The 20138-nt window shown below is 39.8% G+C and overlaps 1 protein-coding gene across 2 annotated transcripts in view; it reads left to right on the forward strand.

Moving 5' to 3' along the window:
- Window positions 1-4481: 4481 nt before the first annotated feature.
- Window positions 4482-20138, forward strand: part of phex (phosphate regulating endopeptidase homolog, X-linked) — a 34759-nt gene continuing 19102 nt past the window's right edge. For both annotated transcript variants that reach the window (XM_041232638.1, XM_041232639.1), the window contains exons 1-11: window positions 4482-4953; window positions 7768-7833; window positions 8836-8997; window positions 12994-13080; window positions 13936-14162; window positions 14842-14910; window positions 16057-16173; window positions 17156-17239; window positions 17891-18036; window positions 19432-19525; window positions 19881-20009. In XM_041232638.1, the coding sequence (XP_041088572.1) occupies window positions 4593-4953; window positions 7768-7833; window positions 8836-8997; window positions 12994-13080; window positions 13936-14162; window positions 14842-14910; window positions 16057-16173; window positions 17156-17239; window positions 17891-18036; window positions 19432-19525; window positions 19881-20009 (1542 nt within the window). In that variant the 5' untranslated portion in view covers window positions 4482-4592. The remainder of the gene's footprint in view (window positions 4954-7767; window positions 7834-8835; window positions 8998-12993; window positions 13081-13935; window positions 14163-14841; window positions 14911-16056; window positions 16174-17155; window positions 17240-17890; window positions 18037-19431; window positions 19526-19880; window positions 20010-20138) is intronic.

Below are 20138 nucleotides of genomic sequence, written 5' to 3' on the forward strand. Positions count from 1 at the left end.
TCTCGATTACCGCGCGCATTGTTTTTGTACTCTTAAAAATATGGCTTGAATTTTTCTGTGTTTATTTTCCTTTAAGTTTTAAGCCGCTACATCCGAATTATGAGAACATTTTGTTAAATTAGGGGGAAAGAACAACACAACACGAAACGGACACATTGGAAGCTAGTTCCCAGGCAAGTGTGAGAACGAAATGCAAGTTAAAGTAGTATCTGGGGGAAGTGATTAATGTCACTGCTTGCTCTTTTGGTGAAACAGAATCGGCAAGCCAATTAGGACATCAAGTAAAAAAGAAGCGACTTTGTTTAGTAATTAACAGTTTAATCAAGATTTTGAATCTGCTCAAAACAGTCATGTGAACAAAAATAAAAACCTAAAACTTCAAGTTTCAAAATGCCGTATCTGTGTCTTTCTAATGCCGAGTTTTTACTGTCTTTACAAGTTTAATGACTTTAATTCTGTCATCTAGGGAGGACCTTTTGTTTCTTCACATTTTCTGTCTTTGAGAGCGCTGTTGTTTTTTTGGTTACTGATAAAAGGCTGCTAAAATGGTTACCGTATTCCTTTGAATTTAGGACGTACCATTTAAAAACATATTTTTCTCATAACAATAGCCCTGTGTGCTTAATACAGGTTTGAGTGCATTGCTAGGTAAGAGGATTGTGAGCGAATCACTGGTTGCTTTAGACAGGTGGGCGCTTAATCCAGTTAAATAAAAGCACAAACTCATTGGGAGAAATTTAAAGTGGTCACTTAGACCAGGTGGGAGCTAAATAAAGGTGGTTGCATGAGCAGGTTTGACTGTAGTTACATTAGTTGTCTTACTGATTCAGTTTAAACAGTTAATAGTACTAGATTTAGAAATACTAAAAGAAACTTAAATTCATTGACATTTTGAGAAGGCGGCAACAGCTTCTAGTTGAAACTTTCATCATTGAATGTGTTAAGTTTCGTTTGTTATGTATATTGTCATAGACTGATCGGTAATACACCAGCAAAGTCTAGAGCAGATGATGCAGAAGTAAGAGATCAGGAGATAACAACTCTGCTGCTATGCATACTGTTGAACATTTGGGGTAAAGTTTAAACTCTAAACTGTTAACACCTCCTACTTATCCCCGTTTCTTTTGTTGTCTGGTTGACATCCATTGACTGTCAACCCACAGTTGCATCTTTCACATTCCTTCCTCTTTCACATTGTCTCCCCTCTCCAGCCAACTTAGGACGTTGGAGGGATCTTGGGCACGGTGTTAGACAGTCCATTTAATCTGTGCTGTATAATCCAAGCAACGCTTTTTACACAACTGTTTGTCTGTCTGTGTTGATCACATTTGCGATATAATGAATACAGCCATTGCTATCCAATGTGCACTGTAGATATGATAAGATAAATCCCAATGGATGCTGATTTAAGTGCTGTTGTCTTCAAGGTACTGCTGGTTTTACCCCTGCTTTTCTGCTGATTTTGTGTTCCCCCACCCCATTTTAACTGTGCACTTGCAAGAGATGTAAGAAATGTACCATTGTTTGCACTCATTGCTGCCTCCACCAAAGTGAATACATGTTTGAGAGTAGCTTATCTTGCCACTGAAAAAAATTTTGAAGTTGCAGAGTGTCTGGAAATAAAGATAATTTGGTGGGGAAATAATAGTGTGGTGTGCTGTGCATTATTTCAAACCTTTTGCTCGTGCTCTTGCACTTGCTGTGAGCCACCTTGGGAGTTACAGATTGAACAGAAACCGTTCTGAAAGAAATGGCCCTTTGCACTAGGAGTTGCAGATTACAGGAGCTGCGGGATGGAAATAAGACTGCATAGCGGTTTCACCCATTCCACATTTTAATATGAACTTGATTAGCCCCAGTGCATAGTTAACAAGCTCAGGTGTTCCTCATAGTAAAACCAGGAACAAATGGAACAAACTGCTATGCAGCTTCCATCACTGGAGTTGTAGACTGGAGAGAAGTCGTCTAATGATTTTGTAGGACTTTTTTTCATGTGGAATGCTTGTTCTCTCCAGTTGCATGCAATGTTTTCAACATAAGTTCAAAATATACAGATACAAAGACTGAGAGCAAAGATTTCTTTTAACATGTTCGGTTGGGGTGTGTGTGTGTGAACATCCTGGAAAAAGATCCCAGACACACGAGTAATACCAGACTTGAAAATGTTTAAATTACATTATCCAGTTATGTTTCCACAGTCACACACACACACAACATAGACAGGGGAAGTTGTTACTGGTTGGGATGGTACAGCAGCTGAAAATAACAACCATAAGCACAGACATACATTCTTTCAGGATGTTTTCAGACATTCACGACGTGCTCATTGACATTTCACATGCCGAGACTTTTTCATGATCTAAAGCCTCGTCCCATTTCCTGATAAAATTGCTTGCTTTCAAACATGATATGTTAAATGCATTTAAAAAGCATAAAGAAGTTCTGTGTGTTCATGTTACTTCTGCTCTGAATCTCACTGATACAGAAACAGCCTTTCAGAGTGTGAAACAGGGCTTTTACAACTGGAAGATCCTCAGCTAAAAAGCTTAGAAATGTAATCTAAAGTTGCAAGAACAGTAAGTCAGTTAGTTCCCAGTTGTTGTAGGGAATTGTGTTTTTTTTTTCTTATTTTTTTAATTGTAATGATTGACTTTTTGTTGGAGTGGAAAAAGAAAAAAAAAAAAAAATATATAAATATATATATATATATATATATATATATATATATATATATATATATATATATATATATTTTTTTTTTTTTTATCCAACCCTTTTTTAAAGTTAACAGTACCATGTTGATTTACACTTTTGTGTTGTTCGCTGCGCCTGCGGTGTGCATTATCAACTTAATTACTTATTTTAAAACAGTAAAAAGTGAAAACAAAATACTAAAACAGATTTCACAGGGCCCTAACTTTAGCTCACTGTTAATGTTAATTTGTGATGTGAAAGCTGAAAATCACCTTAAAAAATCCCAATTTCTGCAATGCTAATAATACTGGGGGAAAAAACCCTACTTTGTTTAAATGTTCAATATTATTGCAAATGTTCTACCTTTACAAGAGATTACTGATGACCTTAGAATGCTGCAGGAAAGGAAAAAATATACCTTACATTGCACACTATGTGAAAACAAGTTTTAAAATGTAAATGTAAAAATGAATGATTCCGAGTTTGTTTGCTTTGTATGCGACAAGGACACTGATGAGTTCACTATTTTGGGATTAAAAGCAGCAAAACAGTCTGGGAATTACACAGTAATTGTAATTAATGTGTCAACATACATTTTAAAGGGTTATAAAACTCAAAAACGTTGCTCAATATGTCATTCAAGGTTTTTTTTTTTAAATCTGTTTTGTCTGCTTTCTTAGTTTTGCAGCCAACACAGTCCATTTTAAACAACTGTTTTCCAGTAAAAGTTTGTTTAATTTTTAAAGATAGTTTCAATAGCGACTGGAGTTCCAATGTTACAGCGTTACACCCTTAGACAGTCCGGTATATATGAAGATTATGAGGCGGGTGTATCTGCAACACTTTCGGCTATGTTAATATATGTATATAGTTACCATGTACTTGTGATATTTAAGTAGGCCATGCTTAAAATAGCTTGTAGATCTCATCAACATCTATCCAAACATATCTTTGGGTGATTTTTTTGGAGTCCCCCCACGCAAGCTATTATGGTTTAAACTTAGAACAAATAACAAAAATTCTAATTTCAAGTGGGTTTAATGACCAGTGGTGGGACTTGAAACCAAATGTTTTTCACAGAATTTGGAAGACTGGTACCTAAGGGTCTTACAGCAATACTTACATTTCAGGACCCACATCCCCTGCCGGGTAAAGGGTTAGGCTGAAGTTCGAATACAACTCATCAGTTACCACTTGTCTGTCAGTTTGCCAGAAGAGAGCAGGGTGCTCCTAGTATTTTCTTTGTGAAAAGCCCTATTCAATTCGAGTAGGGTGAAGTGCTGCATATGGCGGGAGCATCTAAATTGCACCCAGGGTAATTTTTCTTGTCAAGTTCCCTTTCTAACTTTAGGTTGATCTTTGCAAGATCACAGGTCAAAGGGGAGATTTAAAAAAAAAAAGTGTAATTTCTAGGAAAATCCGAGATGGACGGGCAACGAAACGTCCCTTTTCTGGTTGGCGTGGAATGACCCTAATGTATTCATAGAGGCACTATATGCTGTCTTGCATTGGTTTCATAAGTACAGTGTTCTCTAAATAACCACTGCTTATTATAGCCCGGGTTAAAAGTAGGGTTTTGTTTGCATGTGTGAGCAAAACATATCATCTGCTCCTGTCCATAGACAGGTAGCTGTACATAAAGACTGTTGTTTCTGCCAACCAAAGGACAGAGAAAATAAAATTAAAATAAATAACAACTCCTCCAAGGAGACGAGCAGGAGGATCCCAGACCATTAATTACAGCACGACCAAAAAGCACACTGAGCTGTTTGTCCTGCTTACCCATGTGGAATATCTCAAGGGGTGAGAAAGCTGAGTGCTCAGAAAAGTTTATTCCATACACCGCACAGTAAACCACAGTCACCTCTCGCAAAGGACCTTGGCTCTGACTAGAATGCATGACCTCCCAGGAACCTTTCACAGTGCTGCTTTTTAATTGGAGGAACACTGAAGGCAGCAGTGGCTGCACTTTGTTAAGGGGATCTTCGACAACAGGGGCTCGTGAAGGCAGGGCAAGCAGTGTGAGAGGGAGTGAAGCACACCAGGGTTGCAGGGTAGCCTCTGAGCCAAGCCGTCCACCTTTGTTTTTGTGTTGGTTTAGTTTTTTTTTTTTAAAACCAAGACCCTCTGGGACCATGGAGATGGAGATGCTGGGGAATCCAAAGGCAGAGCCTGTCAAGTCATCCAGCAAGATGCTTAAAGCAGCGCTTGCTGTCTTCATAAGTGCTACTCTTGTCCTTGGAATTGTGGTGCTGTTGGGTGAGTATCCAGAGTACAGCAAGGAAGCAGGCGTATGAACTCTCCTTTGTTATTTATCCTATGCTGGTACTATAGCATTTAAAAGTTATTGCATCCCTACTTTCATTAAACCACTCTATGTGAAGTTTTGCTTTTCTTTTTATTTTAGGCTGTGCATTTTGAATGCAAACCCTTTTAAATAAATACATCTACAGGAGCTGTTTATTGTGTCGCTAAGTAGACTTAATTTACAAAACAACAAACAGAGCTCGGGTGAAAGAAACAAGAAAACGGAATGGTGTTAAACGATCACTTAGGAGTTTCAGATAGGGTTATACTAAAATGATTGCATGCTGAATATGGTATATAACAAACCAAATGAACTCGCTAACATGAAAATGTAACAGTACACACACACACACTGCACACACACCAGAGATGGGTTGTGTTCAGCTATGTCTGCCCAGTAGTGGAGAGAGAGAATTTCTCAAATATGATATTATACAGTATCAGCGTGTGAGAAGAACACTGTGCAGGGTGCTGAACATGCTGGCTTTAGTACAGAAACTTGTACCACAGTCACAGAACAGTACAGTAACTTTAGAAATGCAATAACCAATAACAAATAGGCTCTTGGTGGAGTTATCTTGTCCACTGGCCCTGGATAAAAAGATGCAGAAACAGTCTACAGTCTGCTGGTCCCTGCTTGTTTGTAGCATGTATTGCAGCTTCCATTTAATCCAGACAGCGATCGTTAATACTGTGTGGTCAGTCTCTCATTCTGGGAGATAGGGTTTACCCCTTGAGATAATAATATTAAGGTTAATGTCCTGGATAATGGGAATATCATTGTCTCTTGATTACAGCGTGCTGCTAATGCTGTTGATATTTTGTGGGGTTAACAATGTGTTCATTAATCCCAAATTGTTTCCCAGAAGCCTTCATAATATACAATCTTAAAGACAAGCTGTAGAACCCAAACTGACAACACCAAATAAATCCAGTTCTTAAAAAAAACAAAATAAAAACACTGGTGGTATTTTTATATTCTTTAAAACAAGCTGACTAATTCATGTAAGAGAAACTTGAAAGAGGGACAGAAATATTGGATGGTGGTGTGTTATAATGCCCAGTAGTAACTGTTTCTAAAAACATACTTTGCAACAACATTGACGACTCTAGTTCTAGTCAATGTGTCTGTAATTTAAAAATGATTTTCATTGCTACGTTTTGCTGCTGAGATTCGCTTCGTACTAATGCTTTAAAAACAGCACGGGATGAAATAAAAAGCCTTGTTACAGAACAGGTTTGTGTTGAGCCCTGCCATTGGTCTGCCATGAAGCAATCTGAAACCAAACTAAACACACATGATCTTCATTGTGTTTGCTTTGCTTTGGTGTGTTATTGATCAGTCACTGAATAGCTCTATGATATGCAGGTGAAATAATGCCTATGATCATCTACAAAATATATAATAATTATAGACAAGTTCAAATGCATATGTTTGTGTTGATAAATATTATGTTTGCACAGTTTTGTTGTTCTTTAAGCTTAGGACCTACCAGTATATGATCTAGTGAAGTGTAAAGACACAGTCTGTCACTGTAGACTGGCATAATCTGATATTTAGTAAAGTAAATCAAAGTTACTGCGGAAAATACTGCAGCTGTGGCGTTCCATAGAGAACATGGCTTTAACAAAACAGACTCTGAATCTTACTGTCCACTAATTCAGTTCGATGCCCCGCCTCCCTTTCTCCCACGTTAGTAATGTCACATTCATGGGTCTAGCTGGTATTTCAGAGAAGCTGTTTCAGCAGGTTAGTGACACGCAAACCTCTAACAGCTGCAACTTCTGAGGGATCCTCCTGGCTCTCTGCCACTGTCTCCACTGCAGAGTAAATGCATGGAGTCGCTTGGCAGCACCACTCACAGATTGAGGAGTTTGGCTTGCTGGCCATTGCACAGCCTGGTTAATATTAACTACATCAAAACTGCAGAGCGCTCTAGTAGTATAGGAAAGAGAATTCCACTCAACACTGCAGAGCGCTCTAGTAGTATAGGAAAGAGAACTCCACTCAACACTGCAGATCACTCTAGTAGTATTGGAAAGAGAACTCCACTCTCAACACTGCAGAGCGCTCTAGTAGTATAGGAAAGAGAACTCCACTCTCAACACTGCAGAGCGCTCTAGTAGTATAGGAAAGAGAACTCCACTCTCAACACTGCAGAGCACTCTAGTAGTATACTCCACTCAACACTGCAGAAGGAAAGAGAACTCCACTCAACACTGCAGAGAGAAAGAGAACTCCACTCTCAACACTGCAGAGCACTCTAGTAGTATAAGAAAGAGAACTCCACTCTCAATACTGCAGAGCGCTCTAGCAGTATAGGAAAGAGAACGCCACTCAACACTGCAGAGCACTCTAGTAGTATAAGAAAGAGAACACCACTCAACACAGTAAACTAATTAAATATACTATTAATACCCATTTTATGTCACATATGGGTCAGTTTAAGTTACCTCTACAAATCAACATTTTATGCTGAAACTAGGATTGAATCAGACACTCAAAGTATTTATCTGAGCTCCTTGGCTGAGCATCCTTTATACAGCTGTCTAATCTCCTTTATTCTTTTCTACCGAGCTGCAGAAATGATAGGTGTACACAATGTAGGCTAGCTGAGGAAGATGATTACCGAAAGTGTTTGTCCGCTTGTCTCATAGCTTTCCCTACTATAGTTCACTACTGAAAAGACAGGATTTCCATGTGCCTACTTCTCATTTCTAGTCATCCTGAAATACTCCCATTCTTTTTCTTCTTTATCCTGACAGCTATTCGAGGTATCATAAACTTCCATTGTCAAGAATACTGTCTGACGCAAGAGTGCATTGAAGCAGGTAAGAACCCATTTTCTGCTGTACATAACGAGCCTGGCAGTGCAGCACGCTGGGTTTCTGTGGACTGAAACACCGGCTCTGGTTCAGTACTGAGGGCCTCTCTGAGAACAAGGGATTGATAACAACCATGTGCAAGAACAGAAGAACAGTGTCCAGGTCTGTTGGAATAATGGCAACGCATGTTTCATACAGATCAGTGTGTCAGGAAGTTCCCAGTCCATCAGCAATGTGCTTCAGTCCTCGACCCTGCCCTGCTTGGACCTCTTCTCAGTCGATTAAAGGGTGGTTTCAGTTTTAGTTCCCACGCAGTTCCTGGCCTCTCCAAGACACATTCACAAAAAACACAGACAATTCACCTGGGTTTCAATGGACCAATTCTGGAGATTACTGGGGGAATTGCTGTTTCCTCTGATCATGAGAGCTCATTACCTTAGACCCAGCCAGTCTCCAAATGCCTTTTATTCGCTAATGAAATGGCTGGGTGACAAGCACATCTTTTTATTTTCTGATTGGCATTCTGTCGTTTATTGTTAAAGGTTCATTTGCTACCGAAGTATAATCCCCTCTTGTTTCTGGATGCAATACGGTTGTGCATTATACAAGTGCTGTGACCCAAGGCTACGGGGGTTATGCACGGGTTGTGCTGTACACGCTTCACTCAGGTTGTGTGGTTTGAGCCAGTGACCAAAGGAAACAGTTGGAAATGAAGTGGAGGCAGACTTGGGACAGATGGTGGAAGGCACTTCTTTACACAGAGTGTTGAGGGTATGGAATGGGTTATCAAACCATGTTGTTGAGATCATTTATGACCTGGCATGACAGATGCTAAAAACTGGATGAGCACTGATGGGGCAAATAGCCTCCTCTTATTGGCTAGACTGCTTTTAGAAGATCAGAAGCAGATGCACATTGTTATCCATCCTGATAATCATTGTACAATGTGTGCGATGTGTTTTCTTCAAGTCCTGTGGACCTGTTACTTACTTAGATGTTTCCTTCCAGCTGGCTCCATTATTAATAAAATGGACACGTCCGTACCCCCCTGTGACGATTTCTTCCAGTATGCCTGCGGAGGATGGCTGAAGGAGAACCCCATCCCAGAAGATGCCTCCAGCTACGGCATTTACCCGTGGCTGAGACAGAACGTGGACCTCAAGCTGAAAGGTGAGGGAACAGCAGACTGAAAACTGTTCCTTGGAATAGTCTTTACAGTGCTGGCTTGGTATTCGTTCTTATACCACAACCAGCCTTGACACAGCTGTCTTTCCAGAACCAATTGTATTACAAATATGTTACCAATACGTTTTTAACTGAAGTGTGCTGGCATTAACACAGCCTGTGTGTGTCAGGATAATACAACTCCTAAAGACTTTGTGTGAAATTCAACTGAGTGTAGTGTCCTTGGACATGCATGAAATACTACTGAATACTTCCCAAAAAAACGAAATCTGTACACTCCTCATTACAGTGGGTCACAGATATCTTGCGCTGACAAATTTTGTTACACGTTTAAGAAAAACAGCAACTGTAGAGAATAATTGGAGACCCAGCGGGGAAAGACAAATCTATGGGAGAATGAATAAGATTGATATGGGAGATCAAATCTAGACACAATAGAAAGGGAAATGCAATAAAAAAATCAAAAATAAGGCGACAGCTTGCCACCAAGTAATTTGTTTTATATTCCATGTGTGAGGAGTCAGAAAACATTTCATCTGACAAACACAGGAGGAGTCCATTTACAAAGCACAGGCTGGCAGAGCCATGGGCCAGAACACACTGAGTGACCACAATCTGATCTGATATGGGAAAGCAGAAGGCAGCAGAGTGTCTGACTCCTAGCAAGGAGGAGAAGAGAGCAGCAGAGAATACTTGCTGCCCTAGAGACATGCCATTCACACAGACAGTGCCTAGCTGAATCCCTTTATCCACCTGAAATGTGCCACTGCCAAAAGAAAAATATAAACAATGCTGCAGTAACAAACCCTGTACTTCCATCACTCTGTGTCTGTCTGTCTGTCTGGCCGTCATCCTAGGTGGTGATCATGATAACTGCTCTGAATTTCTCCTGCTTACATCCTTTGTGCTCGCCTATTATAGACCTGTCCCTCTGCATTTCGGTTTCATCTGATTTGCACGCAGGGTTAAATACACTTCTTTATACACAGATGCAGAGAGGATATGGAATGGGTTACCCAGCCATGTTGTGCATGCTCAGTCATGAAGACGAGGGGTTTTAATTGATTTGATGATGAATTAATAAGCAGTAACCGATTGAATACTTTTGTCTACCTGAGTGCGGTATCAAAAAAACAGCGCATGAAAAAGAAATCTTGAAACATGGCAGAGGGTACTTCTAAACACCTTGGCTAACTTCTAAATACATGTAAGCAAATGTTTTCAAACTGTCAAATTACATGTAGCATTGAATTAAATAGCATTATGTTACTACTTTGTATTACTTGTAATTGTCTTTGAGAATCGATTGTAGATCGGACGATGAACCGATCAATAGAAAATATCAAGAATAAAACCCCTAATTTGGGATTCTTTTGAGATCATCAGCTTCTAGGAACCAGATGAGCACTGATGGGCCAAATGGCCTCCTCTTGTTCGTTAATGTTCTTAAGTAACAGGTGACTTTATACAAATGTCACTAATATTTGCAAGATGACGAGGACCCCTGCATATACGTGTTCACTGGATTAAACACTTCATCTTAGAGCAGCTGAATATCGACCCCGCTGTGTTTAGTGCTAGTGATACTACAGTGTTGTTTAGAGCAGCTGAATATCGACCCCGCTGTGTTTAGCGCTAGTGATACTACAGTGTTGTTTAGAGCAGCTGAATATGTTGTTGCTAGTGATACTACAGTGTTGTTTAGAGCAGCTGAATATCGACCCCGCTGTGTTTAGTGCTAGTGATACTACAGTGTTGTTTAGAGCAGCTGAATATCGACCCCGCTGTGTTTAGTGCTAGTGATACTACAGTGTTGTTTAGAGCAGCTGAATATCGACCCCGCTGTGTTTAGTGCTAGTGATACTACAGTGTTGTTTAGAGCAGCTGAATATCGACCCCGCTGTGTTTAGTGCTAGTGATACTACAGTGTTGTTTAGAGCAGCTGAATATCGACCCCGCTGTGTTTAGTGCTAGTGATACTACAGTGTTGTTTAGAGCAGCTGAATATCGACCCCGCTGTGTTTAGTGCTAGTGATACTACAGTGTTGTTTAGAGCAGCTGAATATCGACCCCGCTGTGTTTAGCGCTAGTGATACTACAGTGTTGTTTAGAGCAGCTGAATATCGACCCCGCTGTGTTTAGTGCTAGTGATACTACAGTGTTGTTTAGAGCAGCTGAATATCGACCCCGCTGTGTTTAGCGCTAGTGATACTACAGTGTTGTTTAGAGCAGCTGAATATCGACCCCGCTGTGTTTAGTGCTAGTGATACTACAGTGTTGATTGTCACTGCAACATTCAGAATGGTTTGACAATGCAGAGTGTACACACCTTCAGCACAGCTGAGGGAGGATGCAGGAAGCTATGTGGCTATGCATCTTATAATTACTGTGCACACCCCTCATTGACAAAACCAGGCGATGCTGGTGTCTATTTAAAACTGCATAAACACACACTGAACAGAAAGCTGGAGGAGGGATGTGTTTTTTTTTCATTAGGAGGAAAGTGAAGGAGGCAGTCACTGTAATTGTAAGAAAACACTCCGACTCACAGTGGACCTGGTTCATTAACACATGACAGCATTGCTGAAGAATTTGGTTCCACTGGTTAACTTTTTATACTGTATATGCATATTGTCCCAGTTAGTTTCCCAATACTCCCATGAAGACAGTGGGAGCCTGTTTTGCACTCCATGCAATATTGAGCTACCAAGTAAGGGAGGAGTTCAAAAAAGTGAAGCCAATGAACAAAACATAAAACAGAGCCTGCCAGCCTCCATGCAAATACAGCTGTGGGGAAGAGAAATAACTTAGAAAGCTCATTTTAATTCAACAGAAAACATTTTAACAGAATTAAGAGAATAGCGGTACCAGTTGAAACGAGGGAGGGTGCAGCTTAATTAGTGGCACTTGTAGCTGCAATTAGGGTTGCCACCTGCCCCTGTTTTCCCTGGATCGTCCTGGTTTGGAAATAGCTGTCCAGTGATTTCCATATGCCTTCCTGGTGTTGTGCCAGATAGTGTCTCTCCTGGCAGAATCTGGCACCTGTCTCCTGGCAGGATTATCCAGGTTTTTAATCTTATGCTTCCATGTAGATTACTTCAGCAACACTGCAATGCCAGTAATGGAAATTGAGCTCAAATTATATAAATCAAGACCCAATATTGTTGCTATAAGCCCACTATATGAATTGGTTGCCAGTACTATAGTATTAGATGAGTTTAAACTTTAACAACCCCGTTTTCCGTTAGGATGTCCTGGTTTTCTGTATCTCAGAAGCGGCAACCCCAAACTACAATGATACGAAACATCAGGTTGTGACATCTGCAAATATAAATGTGAAGTTACACAGACTGCACTGGCTATCCCACAGCACTGCTCTGAGGTGCATTCGTTCCACTGTAGAATAGCAAAGTACCATTGTAATGTTAAATGTGACCGATAAGATAAGTAACCTGCACATAAAGTGTGGATGTCTGGAGGCAGAGTAGGTGTTAAATGTTGAACTGTGACGTGATTGAAACGATGCAGTGTCAGTAGCTCATGATTCCCTATTCAGTGCTTGTCACAAAGCACATTATTATAACCCAGACAATTCTGTGGGAATAATTGTAGATGATTACAGAAACGACCTGAGCTGCAAACGTGAAATGTAATTGAGTGTCACGAAGTGCAAAGAAGAGGGAGGGGGTGCATGATAAAGGTAATCAGCCTTGTCTTTATCCCAGAGGCAGGCGGAGATCGTGCAAGCCAAAAAAAGTGTAATTGCTTGCAGGCATGCTAATGCAACAGGAAACCGTGTTATATACTGGAGACAGACGACAACTGTGTCATTTTTAGTTTTTGATTATTGTTATTAAGAAAGTCAATCGTGTTTTACTGAGCCTAGAGCTGGTGATGATAGTTATTGCTGTAGTGTTTCATTTTATCTTTCCCTTGTGCCGTATAACATGATGTTTTTAGTTCTATTTTTTGCTTGTCTAGAATTGCTGGAGAAACCTACAGACACAGTAAAAGACATTGAAGCAATACAGAAGGCAAAGGTCCTCTATCGCTCCTGTATGAATGAAAGTGAGTATTTTTATTTGAATCTGATCTAGGGAAATGGCCCTGCTGAGTCACACTGACATGAATATGCCATTTTCTACTGAGTTATGTATTGAAGGTTTTCAACATTACTGTACTTTCCTCCTCCCACCCAATTACACGCCCTTTGCAACATCAGAGATAGTCTGACAGGACTGCATAGCTCTGCCAACTTTGCATTATCTATGAAATGGCACACCGAGGTAGCTGTTTGTCTCGTTGTGTGTTATTGAGATACATGTGGCACTGCCAGAGGAGGCTATTTAATCAGCTGTCTCAGAGCTGACCTTCAGATATCCTGCTAGAGCCCAAATGCAAGCGGTAGCTTATTGAAAACGTATCCTCCTTCGGGTTAGTGGGGATTACAAAGGGTCCCCCATGGCTTTCACTCAATTGAAGTTTCAAACTTAATAAACACTATTCACTTACTTGTCTCTATATTACATTTTTAAGAGGGAAATTGCAATAATCTCATAGGGAAAAATACAGCTATCACAATCAGGCTCACTTCACTTCTTTTTATTTTTTTATTTTTATTTTTTTATCAACATTTCATTTTTTTTTAAATTATTGGATTGGTTTTCAATAGCAATGTTGGTAATAGTTTATATCCTTAACTACACTGTAATTACATTGTAATAACACATCAGCTACACATATGGCATGCTCAATTACAAAATGAAAACAATGCTGACAGTTGCTAGCGTCTTTTGTAAACCCCACTGTACTTCCACACGAGGTTGTGTATAATAATCAATAAGTAACCATAGTAGTACTGAAGTGCTATTTCAGGCGTTTAAACAAACACTCACCCATGCTAATAGCCTTCATTACACCCAGCTGCCATTGAGATGGAGGACGCCAAGCCTCTGATGAAGCTACTGAGGCAGCCCTCCCTCCGCTGGCCTGTGCTGGGAAACAGTCACGGCTCCCAGTGGGCTTGGGAGGAGCAGAAGTTCAGCCTGGTGCAGACGCTGGCTCAGCTGCGCGGCCAGTACAGCAGCTCTGTGCTGCTCCGCATGTACGTGTCCACCGACGACCAGGACTCCAGCCGGTACATCATCAAGGTAAACCGCGTGCTGTGTACGGTACTGCCACAGTCTGAGAGCCGGAGTCACATGGGCTTACATGTTCCATCCCCCCTTACTAAGCCATGTCGAAAATCAACCTTCATATAATGAACATACAATGTGAAAAGATATGTTGTTTTTCGCAATTGAAGCTAACCACATAATTCTATACATTATCCATGCCATGCACTTTCATTCGCGTCTTAGCAAAACGTCCTGGCACAAAAAATATTTCTGGTATGACTTTGTTTGTGTCGCAACTGTACATGTTTGGAACATATATAGTGAATACAGGTTAGATTTACTGAATGATGCTCGCTGCGACCATTTTAAATTTAAAACATGAACCAGTTGTAGTTACAGAAAGTGGGATGATAGCATATTTATTTGAATACAAAGTCACTGCCAGCTTCCCTGGGTTTAATGAAATGTTTGTTTGTTGTTGTTGTTGTTGTTTGTTGTTGGTTTTTTTGACCAGTAATGACATTGATTCAAAGTTTCACAGATTAGTTTAATGTGACTTCCAATAAAAACAAGTCTTTTATAGCAAGAAAGAAAGAAAGAAAGAGAATTGTTATAGCCAGAAAAAGGCTGTTGCTTATAAAATGCTTCAGTGCTTTTTTTTTTTTTTTTTTTTACACAAGCCCATCAGCTTCCAATCTATGTCTTTTAACAGCTGGACCAGGCGCCTTTAGCTCTGTCATCCAGGGAGGATTACCTTGATAACAGCACAGAGGCAAAAGCAGTAAGTCTTATCTCGTTTTACTTGGTACAGAAATCTGCTTGCTTTGGAAAACTCTGTGTTCTTTTTAAACAGGCTAGAACTTCTCTCTTTTCAGCTAACTTGTGTTCAGAATCCTATGTGTACTTCAGCTTTGTTTGAAGGTCTCTTTCCTTTCTTGGAAACAGTCTAGTAGACAGCTGGCTGTTGTAAATGTCAGAATGGCTTGGTAAAGTTACAGCCAACTTTGCATATGCCAACTTGATAACCTTGGCTTTTATTAACATTGGCAACAGCATCACCAGTCCTCTCATAATTCTGCTTTTTTTCTGTTTCATGTGTACAAGTAGCTGATATAAGGAAAATATGTATACCCCTAGATTCCTAATTAATCCCAGTAATGCTGCTGTTTCTAGATCTTGTCCTTTTGCATGTTTATGCCTTGAACATCATTTAAAAACTTTTCCCGATGTGCCTGTCCTTCAATTTGACAAATGAGAAGTCAAACTTCAGAGCACAGACACAAGAGAATAAAACAAATGTTTTAAAACATAACTGAAAAACACTAAGAAGAAAATAGATGACAAGCATCATATTATTCTTTTTATTAATAGATTATATTATTAAAATAGGGAGATGAAGAATCATATAACAGTACTGTATGCATTTAACAGTTGCAATGTGCCATTATACATGCATGAGTCAGTGACGGGAGATAGCCACCAGGTGGCATAGATCTCTAAGAATAAGAATGTCCAATCACGGTCCTGGAGGGCCATTCCACTCCAGGTTTAACAAGTGATATAATTAACTACTTCAGAGTCTGGATGGAGGTTTAATTTGTTCAATTAAATAATTTGAAACAGGTTTGGAACAAAGACCGGGAGTGGAAGAGCCAACTTTGGCCACCCCCGCCTCAGTTTTACATCTTAACGCAATATTTCTGCTAAAATAGTTTTTTGTCTCTCTCTTCACCACATGCAACTCAACTGCGTGTCAGGTTGTCCAGGAACATGCCAGTACTGTGTAAATGTGGCTGGCGTCGGCCCACAGTTCAAGCAGCGCTTCTATGCCAGCATGTAGTAATTGTCTCCTGGGCTCTGTAGCTCATTGCACTTGAATGACTCCTTGTATTTGCCCTGTCCTTTGAAAAGAAGTCTTTGTTTCCAGTACAGGGATGCCCTTTTGAAGCTGATGATTGACTCTGCGGTCCTGTTGGGAGCCAATTCCTCCGAGGCGGAGACACAGATGAAGGAAGTGCTGCAGCTGGAGACGAGGCTGGCTGAGGTGTGGACTGCCCTTTGAACACTTCTGAGCACCATGCCTAACGTTTGAGTGCCAGTGGCGCAGATCGCAGTGTATACCGCATTGCACCAGAAAGAGCCTTCTCATAAAATACTCTTGTGTGGTGGTATATTAACAGAAAGATCAAGAAGGGCCACAAAGTATCCTGTTTTTTTGTAGAATGAGCATTCCAAACTGTTCGGGGCATTTACAATGGGTGTATTAGTTATGTTTAAGATACTGTTTCCCATCAGTTATTTTCCATTTTTTTAAGGGAGAGGCCTTGGTGAAGTCTGTGAACATGTTTTGGTAAATCTGCTCATATCCAGCAATTTTTTGGCAAAAGTTTATCTATTAAAAATGCAACAATAGCCAATATAGAGTTAATTAACAGAGTTACCCGAAGTGATTTTTAACAGTAATGAACTTTGGTCATTCACAATACGAAGGGTGTTTTCGTAAAGCAATGAAGATTTGGAATGTTTTTCTGCTTTATTTGTGTTGTATAGAGAATAATATTTCAAATAATAACTTAATAGCAATTTTGCTGCCTGATAGTGACTTTGATTAAAGCAGGCACCTGAACCACTGTGTAAAATAGCTGGGCTCAGCTGCATTCGTGGTTGTGGCTCTTTTAACCTCATCTCATCTGACTGGCAGGGACGAACATGAAATTATTTGACACTTGAACACAAATGAGTTTGCTTCTTTCCCAGTGGCTTGCCATTTAAAATAAGAATTCTATGCCAGAACCTGCCAGAGTTTAGATGAGCAGATAATTGAAGAGAAATGCAGTGAACACATGTGTTAACATTCCCCTGTGTACAGTCACATTACCCCTCACTGCCTGGTTAATCTGTGCCTGCTTAATGCCTGTGCAGGCTTTTCATTTTCATTGGGCTCAGGCGGCTGCAAACACACACTTGCAATTAAATGCATTTGATCACTCTCTCCTTCAGTTTAATGACTGCCCCCCTCTCCACAGATCCTGATTCCATTTGAAAACAGAACCTCAGAGACGATGTACAATAAGTACAGTTTATCTCGACTGCAGAGAACTGTGCCAAAGGTAGGGATTTTTATTCGTTAATATTGAAAATGATATTATTTCTTGAAATAACATTAAAGATAATAAAATAGTACTGTACATCCAGGGTCAAAGGTTTTGCATCACCTAGAATTTTTGGATTGAAACATAACATAATATATGAACATAATTTAGGTATTTTATTTGACATTCATGTAATCAAAGAAAATAGAAAATGATATTGCAAAAGTCTACCAGAAGCCATAATAGTAGTACAGTATTTCATGTTAGATTTAGAAATGTCACATTTCAGAATTGTTGTCATTATATGGAAAACTACAAAGTGGTGTGTAATTCAATATGTTCACGTAACATTATTCAGCAGGTTTCATTTGACTTTATGAAGCAAAATTTGTAAATTCTACAGGGTGATGCAGAACTTTTGGCCACAGCTGTACTATTTGGAAAGAAATTTTGAAATGAAACTTTTTTCTTATTAAACATTTATTAAAAAAAAAAAAAAGTTTTGTTTGCTGAAAATATTAGATTTTTTTCTCCTGGTGCACTGGCTTATAATTGAACACTAATTCTATATGCGTGTGTTATTTTTGTAAATACTAAAGAAATTTAACACACTCAATGGCAAACGTTTCAGCTGAAAGTGTTTTTCAGTGTGTGTTGCTTTCTTTTTAGTTTGACTGGCTGGGGTACATCAAAGCAGTGATGGACACCAAACTGTACCCAGAACTGAAATCTATAAATGCTTCAGAGCATGTGATTGTACGAGCTCCCCAGTACTTCAAGGACCTCTTCAAGCTTCTCGAGACAACGGAGAAAAGGCAAGAACTTCACTGAAATGCTGTATTGCTCACTATAACTTTTACGCTAACACTTTACATTGTGGGTCTAATTACTGTGTTTAGTGTGCACTTATCATTGCAATGTTATTATGCATAGTTACAATGTACTTAATGTGTACATCTTTTTGCATGATATATGTAAGTACACAGTTTTATCAGAAAAGGGTTAGGGCTAGGTTTATATTGTACAAACAGATTTACACATTAAGTACGCAATTCTGCATAAGTACACATGTATTTACTCAGTAGCTACTATGTAAATACACAGTAATTGGAGACACGTAAAGTAAAGTGTTACCGAATGGCCTTCTCTTGTTTTGAGAGCTGACTAGTAAAATCCAAGGTGCTTGAAGAAGGTGCCCATGTCTCCTGAGTAGTCAGGTGACGCTGTGACCTTTCACCTCTGCTGGGCTCACCCGCTCTCTGGTCTTGTACAGAAGCAGGTGATGCCAGTAGACGTTACAGTTCCGATTTGAAGAAGGCTGATTAATACGGTGGCTCATTGAGGACGTGAGAAAGAACATCTTCATGACATGACAGTTTGAAATGTCAAGATCCTCATATAATGCATCACATGATTTGGGCATAATGGTTTGAAATGTCTCTATCCTGAGATCATTTCATGCATCTTGTGATCTTGACATAACACACTTATGTGCAATTGATTTCCACTGTTCTCAATGAGTCTACCTAGATTCAAGTGCAGTAAGAACAGCCCGTAGCATCTTGTGAGAGTTTAGTTGACAATAGTACCTTGTGTTATACAGTGTGGCTGTTACTGTGTTAATGTATTAACTGAAATACAGCTTTTTCTGGTCTTTGGGTGAAGCTTATTCAATATGAATCAGTCATTTGCATTACAGTACCGTACAGGCGTGTTCCCTGTTTTGTTTTCTCTTGAATACAAAGCACCAATCCAACGGCATCCTGTAAAAATCCATGCCATCCTGTAAAAATGTATAACTGTCAAAGCTACTTTCCTTAGCTGTTGCTCATTTGGGCTAATCGGACAGTGGGACAATGCTTTTATAACAGTTATTAGCACAATGAGTGCCAGAATGAAACAAAAACCCCATTTAGAGAAATCATTTGATAATAACAAATTGAAAGTATTTACTAGCCATTATGTTTCATTTCTTGTAATAATTTGGCATTCATCAATTTGAAACATTTCAGTATGCATAAAGGGTTCATCAACAACTATAAACACTTAATAGCAGCAGTAAGTAAAGATAATTAGTGATTTTGATGAAAGCGCTATGAGAATATCTAGCTCAATAGAATTTAATGTTGTATGCAGTAGAGTGAATTAGATCAACGTGCTGCTTAGTCCTGCTTGGACTGACTGTGTTTGGCATGCCCCCCTCGATCCAGGACTGTCGCTAACTACCTCGTCTGGTCGCTCGTTTACACCCGGATCAACAGCCTCAGCCGTCGCTTTCTCTACAGGTTTCAGGATTTTTCACGGGTGAGTCACACTGGTATTTATGGAAGTGGTGAATCGGTGAAAACAATCCACAGTCTGCACCCCAAGCTGTGTGTTCATTGAACGCACTCATTCATTACTTTGAGTTGCTGATCCCACTTACAATAGTACTAATTCAACTGAGATTCATTCAGGGCTTTATTTACAATACTAACAAGAAACAAAACCCCATTATTTACATGAAGGGTATTCATTACAAATCTGAAGGTGTAATTTGCACACTCCTGTGTGTGTGTTTATTGAACTCCTGTGTTAGCACCAGCTTGGTTAATGCGTTCCGAAGGGTATTTGTAATTGTAAAGGGTGTTGCTGATGTTCTGCCCTGCACTGTGTACAGGTGACTACTGGCACCACCTCCTTGACTCCCAGGTGGGATAAGTGTGTGAACTATGTTGAGAACACCCTGGCCTACGCCTCGGGGAGGATGTTTGTGGACCAGCACTTCCAGGAGGATAAGAAACACATGGTAGGTGGGGTCCATTTCAACAGTGCGCTCATCTGCTTTCTTGTCACCACATATAAAGCATTCCATTATGTTGAAAGGGTCAGACTTAGAAGTGAATTTAGACAGAGGGTTTGACAAGAAGACATTAGC

The sequence above is a fragment of the Polyodon spathula genome, chromosome 30 (genome assembly GCF_017654505.1).
Source record: "Polyodon spathula isolate WHYD16114869_AA chromosome 30, ASM1765450v1, whole genome shotgun sequence".
Taxonomy (NCBI): Eukaryota; Metazoa; Chordata; class Actinopteri; order Acipenseriformes; family Polyodontidae; genus Polyodon; species Polyodon spathula.